Source organism: Manacus vitellinus, unplaced genomic scaffold (genome assembly GCF_001715985.3).
Source record: "Manacus vitellinus isolate BGI_N305 unplaced genomic scaffold, ASM171598v3 scaffold_6_pilon, whole genome shotgun sequence".
Taxonomy (NCBI): domain Eukaryota; kingdom Metazoa; phylum Chordata; class Aves; order Passeriformes; family Pipridae; genus Manacus; species Manacus vitellinus.
This window is the reverse complement of record NW_021940750.1, coordinates 11610298-11636577: the sequence shown is the minus strand read 5'-3', so window position 1 is coordinate 11636577 and position 26280 is coordinate 11610298. Positions and strand designations below refer to the sequence as shown.

Here is a 26280-nt window from a genome sequence, read left to right as displayed (position 1 = left end):
GGTAGATGACCCATGATTCAGATTTGTATAGGAGAGTAGACAGCACTATGGCTCTGTAAACACTGATCTTTGTACTTTTCTTCAAGTGTTTATTTCACCAAACTCTTTTATGGAGTTTTCCGAAAGGTCTATATGCCTTTGCTAACCTGTTGTCTATCTCTCCATCAATCTTACCATCCAAGGAGATGAGGGTACCTAGGTAATTAAACTGCTGGACTGATTTGAGCTCTGATTTGCCAGTGGTGATATGGGGATGACAGAAGACTTCCTGAGGTGCAGGCTGATAGAAAACTTCTTTCTTCTTTAAGCTGACTTCCAGCCCAAAAAGCTCAGCAGCGTCTGCAAAGCAGGATGTTAAACGCTGCAGAGCTGCTTCTGTGTGGGCGACAGGGCGGCGTCATCAGCATAAAGCAGCTCCCAGACAAGATGATTTAAGCTCTTAGTCTGGGCCTTCAGTCGTCTTAGGTTGAATAGGTTTCCATCGGTACGATATTGAATGTAAATACCATCTTCTTCATCGAGGTCTGCCATGACCCTTTGGAGAGCATCATGCTGAAAAAGATTGTGAATAGGGTTGGGGCAAGAACACAGCCTTGTTTCACACCACTGGTTATTAGAAAGGGCTCAGAAAATGTGTTGCCATATCTGACTTGGCCGCGCTGATCCTCATGAAGTGAGATGATAATTTTAAGTGTTGCAGTTGGAGGGGTTTCTGCCACCCGCTCTGTGAAGGTTTTCAGGGCTGGAATCACCCCCCCCGCCACCCGTCCCTCGTGGCAGGGACAGGCGGCGGAGGTACTTAAGCCAGGAGAGAGAGACCGCACAGGGAATCCAGCAGTGAAGAAGAGACTTTATTCAAATTTCCCGCAGCTTATAAGGGCTGCTGGGCCAAGGATGGGATTGGCCATTTGGCTAGCCAGTGCAAAGGAGACAGTTTAATAACTATGGCAACACAGAAACCAATGGTAGACAAGTGAGTTAACAACTTCTAAACCCCAGCATCTCACCCCTTCTTATTTATAATAAAGACAACATTTGTAATTTTCATGGGATTTAACAATGAAGGTTTTTTAGTTAAACCTGGGGTAAAAATTGATATAAAAATGAGAAAGTGAGTAAGACGATTTTTATTGAACTTGGGAAATCAGGTAACCTTTAAAATTTATGTTCCTATTATAAAAAGAGAAATCTCCAAATTAAATTTTACTTGAGTTTGTTTGGGTGACTCTACCCAAGCCTGTTAGGGAGGCTTCCAACCCGAGCATGTGTGGGTGCTCAAACCGAGCCAGTTAGGGCAGCCTCAGCCCTGGTTACTGACGCATCCTGATCAACTAGGCTAGACCTTGGTTGTGTCAGGAGACTGTTCCACTGTGTATACCCCTTATATAGCTTAAGGCTATGGGGTATATGAGTGAGTGGTTGACCCAAGAGTCTTTCATCTTGGGGACCAAAGTTATCTATTCCAGCTGTGATAACTTTGGGAACCTGTGTGGGGGTTCAGCCCCGAATATCCCCCCTGAGGAATATTCGCCTTTTGAGTGCCTTCTGTGTGTGGAGATTTCTAAATTAATAATAAAGAACAAAAATGTGAATTTGTTAATAAACAACAAGGAAGAAGTAGATCTTAATGTTTATCATTAAAGTTTGACTAATTGCAAATTATAACATTTCTATAGGTTGGAGATAATACATACATTCCCTGTTCTCAAAGCAATTAGGCATCACTAAGGAAAACTTGTAATTGTTTTTGAAAAACTGCTACAAATACTCTCGAATTGGTTTACATTATAAGACAACATCACTTATTTAAAGAAAGACTTGAAGTAGTTGTTAAAACCTGCAAGGTTACCTCTGCTTCGCTGCGGTTAGCTGCTTGCTTGCTTCTTTTCCTTCCCCCTCCCCCTTTTTTTTTTTTTTTTTTTTTGGAAGCAGAGTTGGGCTGGGGGGGTGTTGTTGGGTTTTCTTTGTTTTGCTGGTCACGGTGTGCCTGTTAGAGATACCTAAAAGTGAAGCAATCTGGTAATTAACGCGTTACCGTAAGTGACTTGGCCACGCTGATCCTCATGAAGTAAGATGATCATTTTAAGGAACTTGGGGGGACATCCTAAACATTCCAAAATCTGCCATAGACCTTTTCTGCTCACAGTTTTGAAAGCCTTGGTGAGATCAACAAAGGTTACGTAGAGGCCTTTGTTCTGTTCCCTGCACTTCTCTTGCAGTTGTCTGAGAACAAATACCATGTCTGTGGTACTTCTGTTGGCTCTGAAACCACATTGGCTTTCAGGTAGAAGTTCTTCTGCTATAGCGGGTATTAGTCTGTTCAAAAGTATTCTTGCCAGGATTTTACCAGCAATGGAGAGCAGAGTAATACCACGGTAATTTGAACAGTCTGATTTAACTCCTTTCTTCTTATACAAGGTGATGATGACTGCATCACGTAGGTCTGATGGTAGTTCACCTAGTTCCCAACAGCGCACCACAAACTCGTGAAATTTAGCATGGAGTGCAAGGCCCCCATGTTTCCAGACTTAAGGTGGAATTCGATCAACTCCAGCTACCTTGCCAGTTTTCACCTGCTGTATGGCCTTAAGAGTTTCTCCCATAGTAGGGACAATGTCCAATTCATTCTTCACCGGTTGCTGTGTAATGCACTGAATTGCTGAGTCTTGCATTACATGGCTAGTACTGAAAAGAGTCTGAAAGTGTTCAGACCAGCGATTCAGAATGGAGATTTTATGTGTGCGAAGCACCTGACCATATGCGCTGAGTAGGGGGCTTTGGACCTGGTATGTAGGCCCGTATGCTGTTTTCAAGGCCTCATAGAATCCTCTGTGATCACCTGTATCTGTGCATAATTGAGTTTTTTCAGCTAGATTGATCTACCACTTGTTCTGGATGTCACAAAGTTTCTGTTGGAGCTTGCTGCATGCTAGACAAAAGGCTGCTTTTCTTACATGGCAGGATGGCAGTGCAAGGTGTGCTTGGTGAGCAGTTCTCTTCTTCTTCAACTATTCCTGGATCTCTTGATTGTTTTCATCAAACCAGTCCTTGTTCTTCTTGAAGGAGAACCCTAAGGATTCTTCAGAGGACTGCAGGATGCTATTTGAATGTATTGCCAAAGTGTTTCAGGAGAGGAATCTATGGAATGATCTTCGAGCCTAATTTGAAGGTTTGCCTGAAAGCTGTCTCTCCTTGTAGCTGATTGAAGACCGTTAACCTGGAGTCTCCTTCTTGGAATACCACCCCTTTTGGGTTTCAACTTAAGGTTGAAGTTAAGTTTACAGCACACAAGTCGATGGTCTGTTTGGCATTCTGCACTAGGCATCACTTGGGTATGATGAACATCGCAAACATCTCTGTCGCACCAAGACATAATCGATGAGGTGACAATGCTTGGATCTAGGATGCATCCAGGTTGTCTTCAGACTATTTTTCTGCTGAAAGATCGTGTTGGTGATGGTGAGCTGCTGCTCTGCACAGAATTCTGGCAGAAGGCAGCCATTATTGTTGCAATTTGCAATGCCATGCTTGCCTAATGCTCCTTTCCAGGCTTCCACTGCTCCTTCTGCTTCTGCAGCTCCTCTCCGGAGCTGGCATGAGCTTTCAGAGTCTTAAAAGCTACTCTCCATGTTGTTAATAAAGAGGTTGCCCAAAGTTTGTTATTTAACATGGGATTGGCTTTCAATGTCCAGAACAAGAGATGTTCTAAACTTTTTTCCTTCGCTGTTTTCCCATATTGTTTAACGATTTCAGCAAGGGCTTGCAATACAGCTTCTTGCTGTTTAATTAAAGGAGTTCCCATTTCATTCTCAGCTGCTTACCTTATCATCCAGCTTAAGATAATTAAGAGCTCTTTTTCGTTGCTTCCTTTCAGCGCTTTTTTCTTGTGTTCAGCTGAGCTACACCACCAGAGAAACAGCTACTTTCTTTCATGCCTCACATTGGGTGCCATTTTGTGGTGTATTGAGGCATGGACTCAGGGGTGAAGCTGAGACAAGTTTATTTGGGTCGTAGCCCCTTTTATAACCCAACAGCAGCAGAACAACAGACAAACATACATTATAAGGTAAAAACTGTGACCGCAGCATCTGATTGGCTGCTACCTGTCACAGCAGTTGAAATGGCAGTTTTTGGAGTTACAGCTCACTCCTGTAATGAGTTACTCTGTTCTCTGCAAAGGTCTGGTTTTTTCCAGGCCCTATTCCCCACATTATCCCATCAAATTTGTTATTTCCTTAAGTTGAAAACAATTAATGTTGGATAGGATGTTTGCTTGTTTTGTTAATGATATCTTGTCATATAAAGTGTTGTGGGGGCTGGAGATGGGGGGTGTGTGGTACCAGTGTTGCTTTTTGGGTTGGAGGGAGTCAGTTTGGGGGTTTTCTGGTTTGGTTTGGGTATCTTTGGAAATCATAACTTCTACTCAGTAAAATTTTAATCCAGTTATTTATCTCTAGTGGTAAAATTTTCAGGATAAAGTAATCTAGAGTAATTCCTTTGGGACCAGATGTTCATTGAGGTGCTGGAAAATCAGGCTTCCAGTACTTTTTGTTGATGTTTTGGATGAAAGTACACACAAAATGTAGCATGAAAGCAGTTGGTGTTAATGTATTAGACATCCCACAAAAAAGTTCACAGACCTAGAAAAGGCACTGATATGAGCAATCTTCATTTTTAAATCCTCCTTTAAGGAAGAAGCAAGTTTGAGATCATCCAAAGGAACAAAGAACGATCATTTAACACACCGTAGAACTGCAGCATGACATTTTTCTTTCTGCAGCACCTTTTCCTACACACCTACAGCAAATAGTTAGATTCCTTTTTATGTTTTCTTATAGGCAGTTTTACCTACATATTGTTGACCATTTAGGGAATTCCAAGTGGAGTAACAAAAATTTTTTTAATGCTGAAAGAGTTTATATGTTCAGAAAGACCTTCTAGAGACAGGTAAAAGTCAGCAGTCAATGATTACTGGTGTGGTCTAGGGAGAATAAATAATAAAGAGCAAAAGAAAACCCTATTTGTCTATGTAATAATTAGATATGAAAGGAGAGGAGGAACATAAGGAATATGTAAGAATAACCTAAGTACAGACATATTTTTTTTAAATGTGAGGGGTTTTTTCTCAGTTATATTTATAATTAAATTAATTTTACCACGTCCTGTGAGGAATTTTGTATTTTTTCTCAAAAAGCTGCATATGTAACAAAACTAAACATTAAAGTTCTGAAAGTACATTAATGTTGAAATGATTGAATACTAAAATTTCTCATTCATCTGTCAGTGTAGGTTTTCAGCATCAAATAGTAATACAGAGATAGGTTGTCTTTTTGCAAGCTTTATTATACCTAGCGCTACAAGAGCAGATCAGCACATCTCTCTCCGTACTTCATTGTTCACATTTGATTTTTTAAAATCAAGAAACACTCAGAGTGTAACAGTGTTGCTTAAAATAATTTTTGCCAGTAAAGTAAATAGGCAAATATATTTTTAAAACCAGACTACTTAAAGTGGGGAAATGATGAGGCCTTTTGATACACAAAGGAAGACTACAAGGAAGATGGAGAGAGACTATTTACAAGAGCATCGACAAGGGGGAATGGCTTCTAATGGAAAGAGGGTAGATTTAGATTAGATATTAGGAAAAAATTCTTTACTGTGAGGGTGGTGAGGCACTGGAATAGGTTGTCCAGAGAAATTGGAACTAAGTGATATTTGAGGTACCTTCCAACCCAAACCATTCTATGATTCTGTGTGAAGACTGACTTTGCTTCATAACTGAATGTGCATGTATACCTTTAAAGATTTTGTAGCCAAATAAATCTGTTCATTATTCATAGTTACTATTTTTGTTATAGTTGAACATGAGCCATAAATGTATTATTGTCTAGGTGCAGGCAGTAATACATTCATGAAGATTTAGATTTTATTAGTTACAGTTTTTAAAACAATTGTCTTGTTTTATTTTCACTTGTCTAGTAGCCTTTCTAGTAGGAGAAATCTGATGTGGCCTGAAAACAGCATGAAATTAGTCTAGTGCTCAAAAATTTTATAGAATAAGTATATAAATAAAATTCCCAGTGATACAGTAAAATTTGGTATCAGCACAGTAATGTTTTTTAGGAGATGTGACCTATTTAATTTGCTGAATATCTACCAAGTTTGTACCGACAGAAGTGCTTGTTGCAGGTATGATATACTTTTATTGGTGAGATTTTCAAATGCAAAGATTGACTTAGTATACGAATAGTGGTTTTAATCCCTACCACCTTATCAGCAACTGATAGTGAATAATTTGGCCATGAAGGAAATTAAGTTTAAATTACATCCTTCTAACAGGAAGAAATTTAAAGAGAGATTTCTATCTGCTCTTATGATGTATGACTACCTTTTGTTCTCAGATATATTGGTTACTGATACCTTTTCCTTCTGTTCTCTTTGGAAGGTGGTCTTGGAATGCACACTAAAGAAAGACCTCGTTTACAACAAAGTTACTCCTACTTTTTACCACTGGAAGATTGATGACAAAAAGTTTGGCCTCACATTTCAGAGTCCTGCTGATGCAAGAGCATTTGATAGAGGTATTCGGAGAGCAGTAGAGGATATTTCTCAAGGTACATATTTCAGGTGAAGGTCTTGGTGGGGCAGAGAGATATTGAGTGTTTACTAAATGAAACGTCAAAGCACTTTATGTAACATCAGTGCTGACAGTATTTAAGAACATGGATTGATCTATAGTATTAACAGTTTTTAATAGCACTTCTGGTATTTCTAAAGTACCATTCATCCAAGTGTCTTAAATTGTTTTAGAGACACTAATAAGGTAATTTCCTGAAATATCCTTACATAATATAGCATTGCCTCATTCTTTTAGACATGAAGAAGTGAAGGAAGCTACACTGTTATATTGTCTCACTTGGATCTTAATCTCAGAAGCTTTTTACAGCTGTTTTGTTCTTAGGGGATAAGCTATGAAGTTGAATGATTTGCAACCTGTTGAATTCTCTCTTTATCTGCACGTACTTTCAGTTAATAGTGTTGTTTGTTTACTAACAGCTGACAGTGTAGTTCTGAGGACAGGTATTTATGGAACAGTAGAAGAATTTGCTCAGATAGTAATATGGCTAACTGCTTCCAGAGCTTCACTGATGTCATCATCAAGCCTAGATTCTGAGCTGAAAATACGATAAATGTATTGCTGCGTTGTGAGAGGGAGGGAAGAGAACAGGTGTCTTGAATTGAAAGAACATCTCTTTCAGGCTTGTAAAAAGTAATGTTAGGGATTTAACTTGTCCTATTAACAAAGGGAGAAACATACTTCTGAAGGAAAATGCTTTTTGACATAGTAGAATGACTTCTTTTGAATTGTGTTGATATCAAGATAATTAGAGAACACAAGAGTAATTTTCTCTCTTAGGGTGTTACAGTTCCAATTTCTGCTGATTTATAGCAAAATACAGCACAGTGTGCATTTGTGCCAACCAAATGTATCTGCTTTTAATTTTCAAAATGCTACATTAAAAGGAACATACTCCCTTGCTTCTGACTGCTGATGACACTTTGAAAATACTTTCACAGGAAGGGTGTGAACAGGAGAGAGCAGTGTGGGTAGGAATACTCAGTATATAAAATATAGAATGTAGAAATGAATGATGCTTACTTAAATCAACTTGAAATACACTGGTTAATAGGTTTTAAAAGGTAAACAAGAATGTTTATATCATCATAGCTGGATATTGAAAGATGTATGGACTACTGGAAGCAGTAAGCTGTAAATAGAAAGAAAATAACCTTGTCTACTTTGTTTTTTTTTCTTCTTTCTGTGTAGGTTATCCACCCTCCCAAAATGATGTTGAAGTGGCAGAAGACTGCTTTCAAGTGAGTAAATTTTTAAATGAATTGTGCATTTTTTTTTTTTTAGAAATATACTGAACAGATTTTGTTCTCATTAGTGAGAATAAGTAAAATAAGAGCAATAGCAAAATTCAGTTAAATTAAATAAATTCCTGAACAGTTATCTACAAGATTTACAGTATTGTCTATCCTAAACAAAGTAGGCATTATTTAATCAATAGGATGATTAGTCATCTTGAGTTTAATTTTTAAGTTCAGAATGTCTGTTCAGGTCTGTCCTCTTTAAATTTATTGGAACTTGAAATATTCTTATGGAAAAAAGAGAGGAATCAAGAATCTTTTTACTTGCATATCCTATTTGTTTTCTTAGATTTCACTCTGCAGTGATAAGACACTTCATTGTATGGTTAGAGTTAAAAAGATGTTGAGATAAGAGAATCTAGTCCAGACAAGGGCTGAAGTTCACACAGTTTTTAAAAACACACTGAAGATAATCACTTGTTGAGATTCAAGTTTTTATGGATCCTTATTTGCACTATTGAATTTGACTAATTCAGTTGACTAATTTCTATAGGTCATAATGGCTTAAGAGGTAAAAATTTATGTCCAACCATGCTTCAGAGTTATAGTGCTTGACACAAATACCATATCATATACCATAAGTACCGTGACATTGGTGGGTAGCACTGCCTGGTAATATCCAAGAATCCATTTAATTAAAAAGCCAGGATAAACAAATATTACGAATATCTATATATAGATATAGAGGTAGATATATGTATACACACACACAGAGTAAAAAGCTGTAATATAAGTGAGTAAATCCTCCTCCTGTCTATGTATGCTTGTTATCTCTTTCTTCTTATTTACATTTTTAGGGAAAGCCTTGCCTTTATTCACACACATACTCAGTTTTCAGAGTGCAAATATTTAAATTAATATGAAGCTGATAAAGAAACAAGTTGATTCAGGGGTCTTAGTGGCTATTCAGAAAATTGATAGTATTCCTAAGTGGTTTCTTGAGGGAAATAGTTTTGTCATATATGCCAGCATAAATTCTTTATCAGTGTAGATAGATCGAGTGTAGAATCTCTGCAACACAAAATCAAAAAAATTAGCAGCAGACTTAGAAAATATGGGTAAGAATGAAATTACAATAGTAGACTGAGAGTCAAGTATTTAGAAAGGATACTGCAATGCAGTGGCAATGCAGAAATCTCCTGATTTCTTTCCGTTTTATGATAGAAGAACTTTATTTCTTTGTGTGAGTGTTGGCTATGCAACCACCTGTTGTTCTTTATTTGCAGTGCTTTATTTTAAGGCACTTGAAAGTAAAATTGCTATAAATATTAGATATTTCAGATTTAAAAAAGGAATGAGATTTTTACAGGATGGAGGAAATGTGTGCCAAAGTTAATTCAGTCCTTAATCAGCTCTTAAAAGACTTGCTTAAACATACTTTGTTGCAAGGATTAATTATTGAACAATTTCTTCAGGCCTAATGAGATTAGAACAAATGAATTGCCTCTTGATTTTGCTGCCTAGTTATTATATTTCTATATAAGGATGCCAAAATTGAAGCAAATATCTGTGGTCCCTTAGAGTTACAAAGTTTGTTGTTGGGAAAGTGGAGAAAAGTGTATTTACAACAACTATTCGATATACACGTGAATATAAATGCATCACCTATTTACGTATCTAAATATAGGTTTTACTTTAGATATATTTTTTAAAATAAACACATATATTTTAAAAACATTCTTTATAAAACGTGTATGTATATATATACACAATATATATATTACAGGTACAAACAATCGTATGTTGTACAAACTATCTTTTATGTGGTAGAACCATCTTTTACATTCTAGATATAAAATGTAATTTCACACATTACATTTGGGGATTTGTGCCATGGATAAGTGGCAAGAATTGCTTGCTTTCAAAAGGCAAAAAAGGTAGCCAGTATCTCTTACCATATCTCTACCTACCAAAGTAAAATAAGTGATACTAGCATTGCCTGTCAATAACAATACCAGAAGAGAGGGGGAAAAAAGTGCAAGGAAGACTGAACACACCCTGCTTTAGCAGGTTTATGTATCAGTAACGAAGCTGTAACTGCAGGGTTATGAATGTCATTGTAGAAAAGCTGCATTTTAGTTACAGGCACCAGGTCTAGTCACCAAGAATACCTTTGAAATACCAAATAGTGTACATTCTCCCTCACATTATTAATTCCTTCCCCTTCCATGATTGATACTGTTGTAAATGAAACTCAATACCCCGGGGTTTTTTAACTGGTGCATTTTTCTTTAAAGATAATGACTGTGTATTTGAAGAGTCATGTTGACTTCCACTCCCCCACTTCTTGCCTCTATGTAGTTTAAAAGACCTAATGATTTTTTGTTTTGCTGTTTTATAAGCTCTTTTACCAAGTCTCTAATAGTATTTTTGAGTAAATTTTGGAGTGTATCTATGCAAGGGCATTTTAGAGTGTGGGTAGAATATAAGGGCAGTTTTGCCTATACTGTTCTAGTCAGCAGGAATCCTGTATTTAGTGTATATTTGAAGTATGAATATAGTATGTAGTTTGTACATAAATTTTATTACCATTGTTTTTGATTTTTTTGTAATGAAGATGACCAGTGATGAAGAAAGCTAAACATGCTTCTTAAGTTATTTTATTTGGTGCTACAGAGAGCAAATAAAATGACCCAAGTAAGATCAAAACTGATCTTCTCAGTGATAGTGTTGTGAAACCTCAGTGCCTCCTTGTAATAATTATTATTACATTTTATAGAAGTAGCAAGCAGAAACAGTGATTGTCCAAAGGTTGTATGTGCATCTCTTAAATGCAGATCCAAAAACTGAATTCTTGTGCTTTCTAGGCTAGCATTTGGCTTCCTATGTTGTATCTTGGGTTACTAGATTTTTTTGGGTTTTATTTACATTTTGTAAATAAAATCAAACAGAGAAAGCACTCTTTTTACTGAAGATCAAATTTATCATTTTAAGAAGACATAGCTTCATTATAGTTTCTTTAACTGTTCTGAGTTCACAAATAATGTTAGTCTCAGTATTAAAAGAATACAATCAAAGGTTTTCATACTTGTTTCTAATGGTTGCTTAAATTATTACGATTATTATTAGTTGTTTAGTTAACCTATTAGATGTAAATTGCTTATATCATCAAATAAGCCTTAGTCTTACCAGATTAATCTCAAATAGAAATATACAAATGAGATAATGAAGAGGTATCTGACTTTGTGAAATGTTGGTAAATTGAGCCTGCAAATGTATATATACTTACGTGGAAATATACACTGGGAATTTGTTTGGGTAGGAAATTTGGATGGTTTTGGTATAAAATGATGCATTTTGAATGTAGTAGATGAGCATCTTGTTTAAGTCAGTTTACTTGTTTGTTAAAATATTGGCTTGTATTCTTTTCCTCTACCAAATATAAACTTCTTGCTCTAAAACTCATATAGCTTAACTGAAGAAAAAAGCCATAAAAATCAGAATTTTTTTTTTCTTAGAATAAATCTAATCAATGAAATCTAGAACTCATGCATTTAAAATTATTTTTATGTGGGTTTTGGATCCTGAAGTGCATAAGTCTTGCTTTTGAGAACTGAAAAATAGAGCAGTTGAGTCTTAATTTCTTTCAGGTTTTGTTGATTCAGCCATACTGGTGTTATTTATAGGCTACCAGCACATTTTAACAGTTTTGAAGTAGTAAGAAATGGATCACTTATGCTTTTCAGTTTCTTAGTACTGGCAGAAGAAAACTGTAGACTGATAAATTATAAGCAGAAGAAAAAGTTTGGCTTGTTCTTTCAGAAGTAAGTAAGTTGGGCTTTTTGCTAATACAAAGCTGGAAAACGCCTGCAACTTACATCATAAGTGGTTTTGGTGCAGTCAGGAAGGACATTAACAGTTCATATGCCTCTTTGTAAATACACTATTTAGAGACCTTTTCATAACTGCATTATTTAGTGACCACTCAATTTATTTTGTCTGTAACAAAAGGTTTGAAGAACTTGTTATTTTTGTATTAAGTATTATTTTTCTAAAATAAATTATGACCTATGAGGAAATGTGAAATAATTTACCCTTGTTTTTATGGAGAAGACAGTACTACATGGTAAATCAGTAAAGATTAGCAATATTTAGTGCAGTTAATAAATTGACTAGGCCCAATTCCTAGAACTAAAAGTAATACTAATTCACATTATCAATTTAAAATAAATCTAATCATATACTGTGCTAAAATATTTGGGTTTATTAAGTTTTTCTGTTGGAGTTGTATTCTAGAAACAGGAGGAATTATATTTTTTCTTCCTCACCCTAACAACCTCTTTGCATCTAGTGTGCTGTATATATTCAGGTAAAACAGCCTTTGAAGAAAGAAGCTTGTCAAATGTCTTATTTTTTACTTCAAACTGTACAAAATATTCGGAGTAATCTAGTTCATATTTCACTCCATGTCAGAAACACATACCTGAAAATAGTAGTTTCTTTGCCAAATATACTGCTCCATCAGTCTTAGAAATAGCTAAAGCAGAAGGAAGTTATTCAGATGTTTTTGAAACCTGTATCATCTAGTCACAATTGAAAAATTAAGGAAAAAACATTTAAACATTCTTGTGTTGGTTAGCATCAAACAGCAGATTTTCAGGCCTCATGGGAAGTAAATGCAAGAACTGGGATGCAACGGAAATGTGGTCTCTCATCCATCCTTCTGTGTAATCATTAAACTTACTTAAAGCAGAACATTTTTAACAATGTTTGCAGAACAATGTTGAATTCTCTCCCGGACTTAACTCTGGCAAACTGGGAGAAGTAAGGAGAGAAAATTTGAAGAAGTCTGGTTTTCATTTTCTCTACAGCTGTCATCTGGCTTTGAATTCTGCTGGAGAGCTACAGCTGGAGTCATTTTATTGCTTTACCCAGCATCCTTTTGCCTGTGCGCACAGAAATGTTTTAGTAGTCTTGGAAAAAAAATCAGAGTATCTCTTAGCAACCATAGGACAGTAATTATTATACCAGCAGCTGGGAGCAAACCAGATTTCCGTTGTGCATTAAAAACTGGCGTAGGTTACTTTACAGATGATACTGAATAACCTATGCCAGTAGTGTACTCTGCAGGCTGTGGTTAAAGGATATCAAATGTGGGCGGTGTAATTGCTTTGGACAGTAGAAAAGGGGAATATGTGCTTCTGTGTTTGTGTGTGATATTCTGTATATTTAATATAACAAGCTTAGTTCTTGTGGAAAACTTTATATGTTTGCTTTTTACTTAAATGGATTTTCAATACAAAAGCCTTTTTGTTTTCTAGGGCCTCCTACTTCAGATTGTCAGTATTTCCATTATAAATGTGGGGTTTCAGGTGTTTATGACCTTATCATAAAACATCAGATTGGAGTAGGAAGTGTTCAATGAAAAGCTTTCTGGATACGAATAAACGTGGTTTGACTGTATCTAAACTACAGTTTAATTAAAACCACAGAATTCATGATTTTCATCTGGCATTTCTGTTGTTCTGCATAGTGAATATTTATTGGCTAAAAAAGATCATAATTGACCTGATTGCTTTTTGGTTTTCATAAATATCAGAAGTTCAGCTGTGTCCACTTACCTGTAGTATCTAGGTTGGTAAGCTGAGCATTGTGCTTTCGAAAAGGCTGTCTTATGAGTTCTTGCCTTGCAAAAGATCAGGTGCCTTTCTCTGTCTCCTGCCACCCCGAAATTTGTCCTTGAAGTCAATTAGCTTGAATTGTGATGTTCATTTTGGAATTTTCTAAAAGCATTCTTTGATAATTGCTGCGTGTAGGGCACAAAGGTTTGCTTTAAGAGTACGGTTTGTTTTTCATACATCATTGTCTGGCACTGTTAGTTAGCACTGAAATAGATGATTGTTGCCTGTGTCCTTCATTAGATGAAGCCTTCCTTGACTGCGAGCGCATACGTGTCCTTTTTGCTCTGTAGTGTAGGTAGTTTACTGCTGAAGAAAAAAGGTGTCAGTCACCTGCAGGGACAGGAAATAATGCAGGCTGTTGCAAATCTCACCCAGGGATAAAGACTGGCTTGCGGGTAGTATCTTTTTTCCCTGGGAAGGAGTAGTAGTTTTTGCAGCTTGCTCCATTCTCCCTAGACCATTCAAATTTATAATAGCAGGGGGAGGGGAGCAAGGGGGAAACAGGGTGCTTATCACTGTGGTTTCTATAAAATGGCTTCTAGCTGTTAGCTGAAATGTTTGTAATAACTTTTAACGTTGTTCAAACCAAAAATAGTTGTAGGCATTTCTTCCTTGTTTTGAATGCAGCTCTTCTGTGGATTGAACCACTGTTTGGAAGCTTTTTGTCGTTGGGCAATATACCTGCAGGAATGCCTTCTGCTAGGAAGATGTTTGATATTGCACTAATATTTGATGCTTTTTGCTCCTAAAATAAATGTACATCTATGAAGTCTAACTGCCAGTCATTTCAACATTTCTTTAATACTCCTTTCTCGAGAGTGTTTGACCAGAATATTGAATTTTGACAATAACAGGGTCAGTTGCTTAGTGTTGTTGTCACACTCAAGGATCTGCAAAAAGTACTTCTTTCTGAAGTTTTGCCTGTCTTCAAAATTTCATGGGAACTTTAACCTGATTGAGTAAGCTATTATCTTTCTTGGGGTGTATGCTTTCTAGTATTCATTAAGCTGATCATTAATTAATTACTAAATTTAATGTTTTTCCACTCAGTGCTTTTAAGCAATACATAAATTTTTTAGTGATGTGATGATTTCCTTTCTCCTAAAAATCAGCTACAGACCCGCTACTTCCAGTTTCTCTAGATAGTCTTAGAACTTGATACATTAGGTTTTTACATACATGAGGTGCTAATGTAATCCCAGAATAAGTTCCTTAAGTATTTTGATAAATGAACCTGACAAAACTTTCAGTTTGCCTCTGCCTCAGTAGTTTTCTGCAGTGTTTTTATTCTTCTCCTCTTAATGTTTTCTTGATATATACAAGTCCTTGTAATAAAGCTAAAACATTCTCATTGCTGGAAGTTGGATGATGCCAGAATTTTCTCAGTGCTATCAGATGATGACAGCCAGTTAACTTTACAGCATCTCTCAATACAAACAAAACATCCTACAGTACATTTTTGGCAGCCCAATGGGATTAGTATCAAAATGTTCTGCTGTATCCTAAGTATACCCCAGTCAGTTAAGCTTAAAGAATGAGGACTGTTTGTTTTTCTATTCATTTCAGAAGCTGGATCACCTCACAAGCCAGTATTCCACGCAAACATACATCCTCTTCTTTATTCTAAATGGCACAGGTCCTGCAGATATAATGATATGTTGCCACATGGTCTCACTTTTGTATCAAATTGCCTGATATAACCTTAATTTCTTTAAAAGTCAGTCATTAGTTGTTTAATACACACTTGCTGTAATTAGATATTGTTAATTAGTGTACGTTAAAACTGACTTTCTGATCCTTTCCAGCTGATCTTGCTTTTAATTTATTAAAAGGTCTGACTAGCTTTTGTCTTATTAGTCTCAGAAGTTTTTTTTTTCTCCAGTTGTATTTTTGTAAATACTGGCAGCCTCATGGGTGGTTAGAGAAAGCATAATCTCAGAGACTGGGCTAATCTCTGCTTCCTTAAAGAAGTCTGATTTGGCAACTGAGTTCGGAAGGTGTGTATCTGAAGTGCCCAGTTGTACCCTCTGCAGAGATGAAACTTTGTATTTACCAAGGCTGACTCATAGTAAAGAAAATACTTGCCTACTTCTAAGTGCTTTAAAAATACTTCTATTTTTAGATGCCTCTAACACATTACATAGAATATTAACACATTTATATGTGAACTTGGTGGGTTTGGTGTGGTTTTTGTATAAATGCAAAATCATTTCAAGGGAGTTCTTATGTGTTCTAGACTGCTCAAGAAAATACATCAGGTTCATTAATGAAAGATCACCTTTTTCAACATGAAACTGTAGTAACCAGTGAAACCTACAACAGTGCGAATTTAAGGCCTTCAGCATTTGAGGATTTCAACACCAGGAGAGCCTGTTTTCCTAACCAACCTAACCAGGTAAGAATACCAATAAAAGAAGCTGTTCTTATTTGCTTGCTGTATTAATGGCACAGTATTTAGTTTCTGACAAGAAATCACTTTGTTCTAAGTCCCTGTGTGTAGTATTATACTCTCAACTTATTGAAATTACCAATATAGGCTTTGCAGCTGAAATATTATAGCATTATTATGGCAGAGATAAAGCTTTGTGAAGGTATTTACCTGTGTTTGTATTGCACCAGACTACATTAATAAATCTTTATTTTCTTTGAATTCAATTTTTGTATTACAGACTTCAGTATCTGCAGCCTTGAAAAGCTGTTAAAAATTTTTCAGAAAATGTTATTTGGCCATGAGCTCAATCTTGGTTATACGTATACTAATAATGTTTTGATTAGAAATACTGAAAAGTGTCTTTAAAACTGATTTCTTGGATGGATTGCAAAGTAGTGCACTTCTGCTAAATATTTTTAGTGAAACATTGCTTATCCTCTCTAACTGCCTATTAAAACTAAAATACTCTATTTTGGTTCACAAAGGAAAAGAATGTATCAGTTATGTATAAAAAGTATTCAGCCACTGGTACAGCTTTTCCTCTAGCACTATACATTTTTCTTTTTTCTAAAGCTCAAAGAATTTGACAGTTTTTGTAGCCTGTAGAAGTAGACTTAACAGTAAGTTGGATAATAATTAATTTGAGGGTCTTATGTCTAGAAGCCTGGGAAGCTTTTATGTCAAGAAGCAAACACATGGGAAGCTGTTAGAATATGTAAATAACAGCAGTCAAAGTAGAATGCAAGTTCAAGTAGTTTTAAAGACTTGTCAGAAATATTTCTGTTCCTTGAAATAGAGCTTTTTAGTACTCTCAGTCATTTTTGCAGAGAAAGATAGGATTGTATTAAAGTCTTGTATCAGCTGCTCTTAAACTGCTTTATTGGGCAAAAGAGGTGAGCAGTATCATCTGGAGAACTAAGCAAAGAGCTCAAAATTTTGAACTTCTGATTTTTAATCATTGATCTGCTCTGGTTATCTCTTTGTGTAAGCCACCTCATATTTTTGTTTGTTCTGTTCATCAAGAGGTACATATTTTTCCCTCTTCCTATTTACTTGCAAATAGAATTGTAAATATTTTTTAGAATAGAATGGACAGGTGATTAGGTTATTGCAGCTAACGTAATAACTACAGTAACCAATGATGTGTGTGCTGTTAGTCTTCATTGAGTTGTAAAGAAAAGTGCAGTAGCTTAAAATACCTGTTTTAAGAGCGTGTATAAAATTGGCTACTGAGTAAATGATAATTTAAGCTGTGGTATACTGAGTAGTTTGTGTCTGTCTAATAGAAATTAAATAGTAATTTTTTTGAAATTACAATGCTCCAATTGAAAACTGCAGTTATGAGAGATTCCATGAAAATTTAAGTAGATATTCTTTAAAATATTCTTATCATATTTTGTCACCATCTGCAACTGATATTCCATGCTTTTTGCATGGTCTTGTGGTACACACATTTAGAATATAGGCAAGTCAACAAAACCTCACATTCTGTATATGCACATGCTGCACTGTCTCAGCTAAACTCCATGCATGTGACCAGGTGGTACAGCAAATCTTGAGCTAATTACCTGTTTTGTTTCAATTTTACGTAAATAAGTTTGAACACACTTACTGTGCTCGTAAGTTGAACAGCTTGAGAAGTGTGCGCTCAAACTAAAGTGATTAATGACAATTCAGATCTTTACCTGTAGTACTTTGGCTATTAGTAGAAAATACTTAAGTCCCTCAGCTTTTCAGCTTCTGATACGTGGATGCATGTTTAACTTAAATTTAGTGGTTTGCGATGATAGATTCAGCTGCTGGTGTCCTCATATTGTGAAGTTGCAAGCTCAGCAAAGACAGGTGTATCTGTTTGGGCAGAAACAGCAAAGGCTACAGTACCAAGCAAGTGACCGTGCCTTGTTTAGAGGTGCATCCCTTCAAGTAAGGTGCAATACTTGTGGGTTCAGGCGTGTCAACAAAAATTTTCTCTCTAATTTCCATCTGGCTAATCATGTTCATAATCAGATTTGTTGTAGAATTTCAGTTTGCTGTAATATTCCTACTCCCTTCCTGCTTCAGCTGGCATACAGAGATGGCATACTGAGTTTTAATTTTGAATGTTTAGAGGACTGTGTCTGTTATTCTCATTGAATTTTGCTGGTATTTGTACTTAACTGAATTTGAATTGTGTATTGTTCTTAAGTTTTCATGTGTTCATGTAGGTCCCATTAAACACCCAACAAGTAAGCACTTCATTTAAATAAAGCTTTTCCAACATTTCTCCAGTTTGCTTGTTTTTCAGCATTTCCCACTTTCTTTCTTAAAAAAATACTTCTCAACATCAGTTGTATAAAGAACGTGTAGCGGTGTGTTGTTTGTAACATGTCAGTTCTTAAATATTTTTAGGTGTTGGGCTGGGGACTCGAAAAAATTAAATGAGTTATGTGTATATGATGTGTTCTGCTCAAGCAAATAAAAAGCCTTCAAAGGCTGAGGAGAGGTCAGATTTTACAGTTGTTAGCATTTGTAGTGATCTTTAATGGCTATTAGCTGTCTGGGGAATGGGAGGTTGAGGGTGGGTTTTTTTGTTTGAGGTTTTAGGGTTTTTTCCTTTAAACAATGGGTTTTATTTAATGTCTTAAATGTGTGCGTAATATTCTATGTGGACAGTGGGGTAACGATCCTTTATGCCTGTAACATATGGGACTCTAATGACATTTTTGCTGCTTTTCCCCTTAAATAAATTTATGCTGTAAAGTGCTCAAGAAAGCCAATTAGCCATAGCTATTTATTGGCGCTAAACAATACTCTTCCTCTTGTTTGAAAACAGAGTAGAGTTGAGAAGAACTCTGCTTTTATAAGCAAAGGGGAAGCCTGACTGCTTGTATAGGAGCCAGGGGTAGTATGGAAGAGAAGCAATGTTAGCTAAATAGGATATAACCTTTCTTCTTCTTATATCCTTGAGACCTTGTGGAAGTCCAACTATGTGGCTTAGAGCCACGGGAAAAAAAAACATTATTATTGTTAGCATATTCCAGTTGAGAGTCTCAGGGCAAAGCAGCTCTAATTACAGTTCTTTAGTTATCACACAAGGATTGTTGAGCAGGGAAGTGATGGTTAGAGCAGGCTACAGATATTCTTACATAATCAGAAGATGGCATATTTTAATAAGTTCTTTCTTCCTCTTTCGCAGCTGCCTTCCCTTCTCCCTCCTCTGTCTCCTACCCCAAAACCAGGACATGCAGACTTCAGTGTAGAAGTAAAGTAGAAGTGTTTTAACATCATTTTCAGTAGTTTTCTGTCACACACTGCAACAGATTAGGAACATGCAGTTCAACTGTTGTCCTCGACTTTGGAATGGTGACACATTAATTCTCATTAATTTGAGTATTAATAAGGTAAACGCTCCCAAAGCAACCATACTGGTGCCAAAGATGCATTCCCAAATAATTCATGATTCTGGAGACTTTGTAAGGCTAATAGGTTAGGGAGTGGAGATTTTTTTGGTGCTTTCTGTGAGGTGGTTTACAGGCTGTGCACTTGACAGAAGGAGAAGGTGGAATTTGACTTGAAGCCCACTTTTAATCTGTCTCTGATTATAATAGCCCTACAGTGTAGGAAAATAATTGCCTATCTGTAAGGTAGGAATACTGGGACGTACTGAGACCTTTGCACTGTCTGCTATTTTCAGGAGCTACTTTGATACACATGCGAAATTTTTATCCTGTCATTATTTGCACCTTTTCTTGCAAGTCACTTGTAATGTGATTTCAGTAACACTTAGTGGCAGTCCACTATCTTACACTTTTATCTGAGGTCTTCAGTATTTCAGTTCAGATGATTCTATGAATTTTGCCACCTTTGACAACTTTCCTATGCCCCCATGCCCTCTCATTGTAAGGCAGAACAAGAACTCTCTCTTATTTCTCTACTGTTTGTTTTGTGCATGTTTAGCACGTTCCTTCTTACCTGCTTTTTAAAGTCTTGAATTATAGTCAGTTCATTACAAGCTGAGAATTTAGGAAGTACTTAGGTGTTTGCTAGTGTCCTAAACTAATGAATTTAAGTACTGTAATTGTAGTAATTTAAGTACTGTAATTGGCTAAGGGGAAATGTCTTTAGAAGCTGATGGATCATCATACTGAATATTATTCTTCACATGATAAAATCCTCATTTAGAATGCAGCTTTGAGAATAAGTAACAAATATTGAGTACTCTTGTTATAAAATGGAGAGAGTTCAAAAATTTAAGACAGGAATAAAGGAAAGCTTCTCCTAGATAATACAAAAGTGAATGTATCAGGGAGTTAGTCCTAAAGCAGCAGATCATCGCTGACGTGAAATCAGCACGTTCACGTAAGGCATAATTAATCTGTGGAGTTAGTTTCCACCGAAAGATGTTAACACCCTAATTTTGAGCATAATTCAAAGAGCAGCATCAAGTTTTGTGTGGATAGCAAAATGTTCAAAGATCTTACAAGGTATTGAAAAGTCAGGAAAGAATACTAAAGCTCATAGACCTAATACCATGCAAAAGACTCATTACTGTGGGGAAGTTTGTAAATTGTGATAGTGAGAAAATAAGCTGGATTTTTTTATTGTCAAGCAGCAAGGAAAAAAAGTGTCGTTTTTTAATTTTCTAATTTGAGTTTTACATTGTAGGTGGATGTAAATTTGAGACTTCACTGTAGTAAACTTCTCTTACTTTGCCATTTCAGGTCCCACTGAAGTCCATCAGACACGTTAGTTTTCAGGACGAAGATGAAATTGTTAGGATAAACCCTCGTGACATTTTGATACGTCGTTATGCAGACTACAGGCATCCTGACATGTGGAAGAACGACCTGGAGAGGGATGATGCAGACTCAAATATACCATTTTCTAAATCAGACAGTAAAAAATCTGACTATTTATACCCATGTGGGGATGGAACTAAGTTGAATTCCCTGAAAGACTCGAAGAGTTCTGTGGTATTTAAAACTCAGCCTTCCTCATCAAAATTTAAAAACTCAAAAAGAAGAAAAGAGGATGGTGAGCGTTCCCGCTGTATATACTGCCAGGAAAGGTTTAATCATGAAGATAATGGCAGAGGAAAATGTCAAGATGCGCCAGATCCTATTAAAAGATGTATCTACCAAGTTAGTTGCATGCTTTGCGCAGAGAGCATGCTGTATCACTGCATGTCAGACTCTGAAGGAGATTTCTCTGATCCTTGCTCGTGTGACACTAGTGATGACAAGTTCTGCTTACGCTGGTTAGCACTGGTGGCACTCTCTTTTATTGCTCCATGTATGTGCTGCTACCTCCCCTTGAGAGCATGCCATCACTGTGGTGAGGTGTGTGGGTGCTGTGGAGGAAAGCATAAAGCTGCGGGATGAATCAGTCTTGTGCCAAACAGAGCTGAAAAATCTTTGTTTCCAGGAAGCATCTAACTTGGATTTGTGGAAGCTTTTTGGCAAGCTGAAGGGAATCTTCTTTCACATAAGAGATACTTGATGTGGAGGAAGCAACAAGACTTGTCAGACCTTGGCATTTTACAAGTGGTAGCCACGCCTAACTATTTCCTTTGAGTGCGTGGCATTTGTTGCGAGTTGTGAAGGAGATCTTGCAAAGGAAAGCCTGTTCTTATTATTGGCTATAAAATGAGTATATAAACTATGATTATACTAAAAGAGATTAACTTTTGCCACTTTGTACATTCATGGTTTAGGTGAGGGGGCTCTTTTAAAAGGATTAAACTTACCTGATGGGAAATTTTAACTAAAAGTGCACTAGTGACAGTTGATTTAAGATTAAGAAAAGTTAATACTTGGCAAATGAGAAATAAAACTGATTTTAAGTGCAACTAAATCACTTATTAATAGTTTTTTGGAAGCAACTTTATGTATAAATAACAAATGTTTATATTTAACTAAATGTGTAAGGTACGAATTATTACATGTTAAACTTTCCTTCCCTCCGATATAGTAGGTATGGACCATATCTACTGTCACATTCCATGGTAGTATTTTAAATATTTAATTAGTTAATTTAGTTGCATTTTTATTCCAGATGGACGAATTGATATTTTCAGTCCTGGTTCCCTTCAGCTACAGTTTGTGTTGAATTGTATCCATACATTCTGATAATCTAAAAACCTTTAAAATATTAATTATTCTAGTCTCAAGTGACCAATATTTTTTGTTAAGCACAGATGTAATTGTCTAAAATGTTCTTGTTAGAACATAACATTTATTTTTATATATAAATGACTTTGATTTCAACATAATAGCAAAAAGGACGTTTTTCTGTTGTTCAACCAGCAAGTTGTTTTCTTTTGGGGTGTCCTCCAAAAATATTTTCTTGCATATTCAGATGTTCATTAAGCAAAAGGTACATTAAGGCAGTTGTAACAAATTGTCATCAGTGTTCTTGTTTATCCTTCTGTTAAACTAGGATCCTGTTCAGCTGTTTATCAAGTACTATGATTAAAACAAAAGATTAATAACAAAAGTGAAATTGTTCTCATTATTTTGAACCACAACTTTTTCTAATTTGAATGGGCAAGAACAAAAGTACTGTGTGTTTTGTTCAAAAACAACAACAAAAGACTTAGCTTGAGAAATAAATTACAGCCTAGGCAAAACTGAGTGAACTTCTTAATTGGGAACTTTCAAGGCGGTGGTGGGGGAGTGGTGGTGGAGAGTGAGAGAGCATGTGTATGTGTGTGTATGCACGATGATATATTGTCTATGATATTTCTTATGGTTTTGGACTTACCAAGTCTTTAACTTTCAGGTAAGAATTAACTAATTAACCCATACAGAATTTTTTTAAAACATTACGTGTTTTGCTCTGTTATGAAGTAACAAACATGTTACTTCTTGTTAAAGACGTACAACACTAAAAACAGTCATAATTTATCAGTGAAGGTGCCTGTTTGACATCTTGGCTGGAGTGGGACAGACTCTCCTCAGTATACCCTTGTTATTAAACAAACGACCTAATTGAGTCATTTTAAAAGATGCACATGACTTACTTTTCTCACTTCTATGCATTTTTTTCAGTATATTTTGTGTAATTTTTTTCTGCCTGTACCAGTCCCCTTAATTTTCCTTTGTAGCCCAGAAGTAAAATGAGCAAATGTAAATAACTTTATCTCTCTGTAAAATACTTTTTGAAAGAAAACATTTATATTTATACTACAGCTTGAATTGGCCACCTTGTGTATATAGATCATCTGAAAGTATTATTTCACATTGAAAAAGAAGACAAATATCTTGATAACTATAGAAGTTACAGAAGAGCTTCTAGTTTTGTATTAAGAGTTGACTGGATGACTCAAGTCCAAGAATATGATACGGTAGCAGCAATCTTGGTTTTTACTGTTTATATATTTGAAAGCTGCTACTCTGGTTGGTTTTCATGCTTCACACATTTTCAGCTAAACTTGGTTGCCTAGAATAGACTGTTAACTTTAAAAACAACTTTCATTTAAAAAAAGGTGATGTTTTCCTAGTGAATGAGAGGAATTTATAATTTCTGAATGCTGGGTTCCTCATTCAAGGTGGCGAGGTATGAACAACCTAAGAAAAGAACTTGCTGGCTGTATAGAAAAATACTATATAATCGTATTATGTATATACTTCAGAAAGAAATTAGTTTAACAGTTTCCTCTGAGCACTATACAACACAGTGAAACTCCTGGTCCTGTACTGTATTTTATATGAAACATATATGCTTTAATATTTTTATTGAATGTGTGCATTAATATTTTTACCTTGCATTTAACCACTTTGCTGCTAAAATGTTTTCACCTTTTGCTTTTCTCTTTGAAGAATTGCTTCATCTAAAAAAGAGTTACTGAACGGACGTATGCTCACTTGTTCTTGTGCTGGAAGTGTCAGCCTGCATGCCTGGTTTGAGAGCAACTAACTGAATGCAAAGCTACAAGATTACAAAAGGGTTGGTGTTAGTAGCCTGCATGTGTACCTTTTTTTCTGGTGTTAAGAATCTTACCCACTGTTGTATTTGGGAGAGAAGTAGTGGAAGGTGGACATATGGCAAACCCATTCCAGAAAAGGCTGCTACATCTGCGTATCTTTTGTTTTTGGTGGCATGTTACATTTATCCTATCTCTTCTGAAATACTTTCTTAAGCATTTGGAAAGAGAGGAATTTCTTCCCCAATCCATACTCTTCCTCTTGCTTTTAATGTCAGAGTTGTAGTTTGTCAGCCATGTAGTAGCAGAGCTTTGTGCTGCTTGGAGGGGACCCGAGCCTTTGGAAACCGTCACTGAATATTAAGTCCCTCGCTTGTTGAAAGCCTCGGTTACCGTGAAAATTAAGTATTTCCCCTTGAAAGTGCGGAAAGAAGTTAAATGACAGCAGCACTCGTGCACCATCTACTGGGGGAAAAGTGACGTTCAGGCGCGGTATTGGATTAAATCGTCATTTAACTGGCCATTGGTGCACGATTAAGTTACACGAATATGTTACGCTTTAGCTATGAATTTACAGGATTGTAATTTGGAATCTTACTGTGATTTCTTATCTCATCATGCTTCTTAAGTGCCATTATTAACACTGAAGTACAAATCCTTTAACCATATATTTTGTTAGGTTTAAAATAGTTACAATGGCCTGTTACACAGGAGCATAAAAATCAGAAATGAAATTAAAATTCTTTTGATTCTGTCACTGAGTTTATAAGAAGTATTTTTTTTATTCTTATTTTATCTATTTCCCCTCTTGAAGTTCTTTCCACAGCAAAGTGATGGAGCTTTGATGTTCACACGGAGGGAATCTGGCCTTTTGGTTTGTGATATAAATCAAGTTTCGAGTATGCACAGGTGGGTGCGTGCACTCACATATGCAATTCAGTAGCTGCGAAAAGTATATCTACAGTTGTGTGCACAGTTAAAGCAATATTTGATAATATCCTACAATTATTATGGTAACTATTTAGTAAACAACAGCAAATGCTGGCATAAAACTCTTCCAGAGCTTAAGGAAGGGATGTTCCAAACAGTCTTAACCAATGCAGTTTCCTCTAGAGAAGGAAAGGTATTTTGAAGAATGCCTTAATTGTGGTTGTTGGAATATAACATTCCCATTTTGGATGAGTTCTCTTCAGAATGATCTGTCCATGTGTACCTGGAGGATAATGTTGAACTCCTATGTAAATAATGCCCAGGTTTAAATGAGACTTTAAATCTTCTCTGAACTTATGGCACAGTGTGCAGCCAGTACAGCTATACATTCTTATTAGTAAAATGAAGATCAGGCTCAGGGCTGGCAATGAAAACAAGAACTTTAAAAAGATGCCTTATGGTACTGTTAGTCCAGCGGTGGATAAAACTTCTGTTTCCTTTGGTGCACTGATGAAAAAAAAGAGGGGTTGGGGGCTTGTTTGGGTTTGTTTGGGGGGTTTTCTTCCCTGAAGGTTTCTCTCTCTTAATTGCAAAAGTTGTGGTTCGTTAAAGAAATCAAACATTTGGTGAAGAAGCAGCCTTCATGTTCAAAGCTGCAGTATAAGCTGTACATGGTTTTCCTTCTTTTGCTTGGTGCCATTTGCTTTCCACCCTAATGACCTCAAAGTGCCTCATGTGTATATTGTTTCCATTAAACCTCAACTGCTATTTGTTTCTAGTAATTGATGTATAATTTAGGTAACTCATCCCATAGGTGTTTCCTTTATGAATATAGCTTGTTACTTTGAGTATATAATGTAAATATGTCTTTAAGTTTGTAACTGGTTTGTTACATCATATCCTTGTAAGTTGACATAGCAGATAACACCATAAAAATTGTTTTAATGTTTTTTTCTTGTAATTACCTGATTAAAACTATCTTAAAAATGAAGCAGCTAACATGTTTTTTCCATTCTGTGCTGGGATTACTCTGAACAGTGCATATGAAATAAAACATTGCAGCTCAAGAACAGAACAGAAAGAAGTAAATAGAAGTATTACTTTCAAGCTCCAGCATCTTCCATCGTAAGAACCACTTTTAATAGCTGTTATAATGTTTTAAAGAAAAATGTGCTTATACCAGCTTGCTTTTTATCTACAGCAGTACTTGTCCTTGACATCATGCTATGGAGGTCAAGATTTCTTTTATAAACCGTATATATATGTTCCCACTTGACCCCACCACAAAAATGTGTATCTGAATATAATACTAACCTTTGTGTAAGTTAAAGAATTAGATATACACCAGAAAACAAAGCAAAAGTAATTATTCCATGAAGAAAAATGAACAAGTAGAAATCTGTGAGGCTATAATTTGAAAGCTCAGTGGTCAGGGTTTAGGATGGATTATTCTAAATTGA

The 26280-nt window shown here is 36.0% G+C and overlaps 1 protein-coding gene across 2 annotated transcripts in view; it reads left to right on the top strand.

The window, feature by feature from the left end:
• Positions 1 to 25895, top strand: part of SPRED1 (sprouty related EVH1 domain containing 1) — a 64717-nt gene extending 38822 nt beyond the window's left edge. For both annotated transcript variants that reach the window (XM_029964115.1, XM_029964117.1), the window contains 4 exons: positions 6446 to 6614; positions 7829 to 7878; positions 15793 to 15951; positions 20688 to 25895. In XM_029964115.1, coding sequence (XP_029819975.1) covers positions 6446 to 6614; positions 7829 to 7878; positions 15793 to 15951; positions 20688 to 21347 — 1038 coding nt within the window. In that variant the 3' untranslated portion in view covers positions 21348 to 25895. The remainder of the gene's footprint in view (positions 1 to 6445; positions 6615 to 7828; positions 7879 to 15792; positions 15952 to 20687) is intronic.
• Positions 25896 to 26280: the final 385 nt, after the last annotated feature.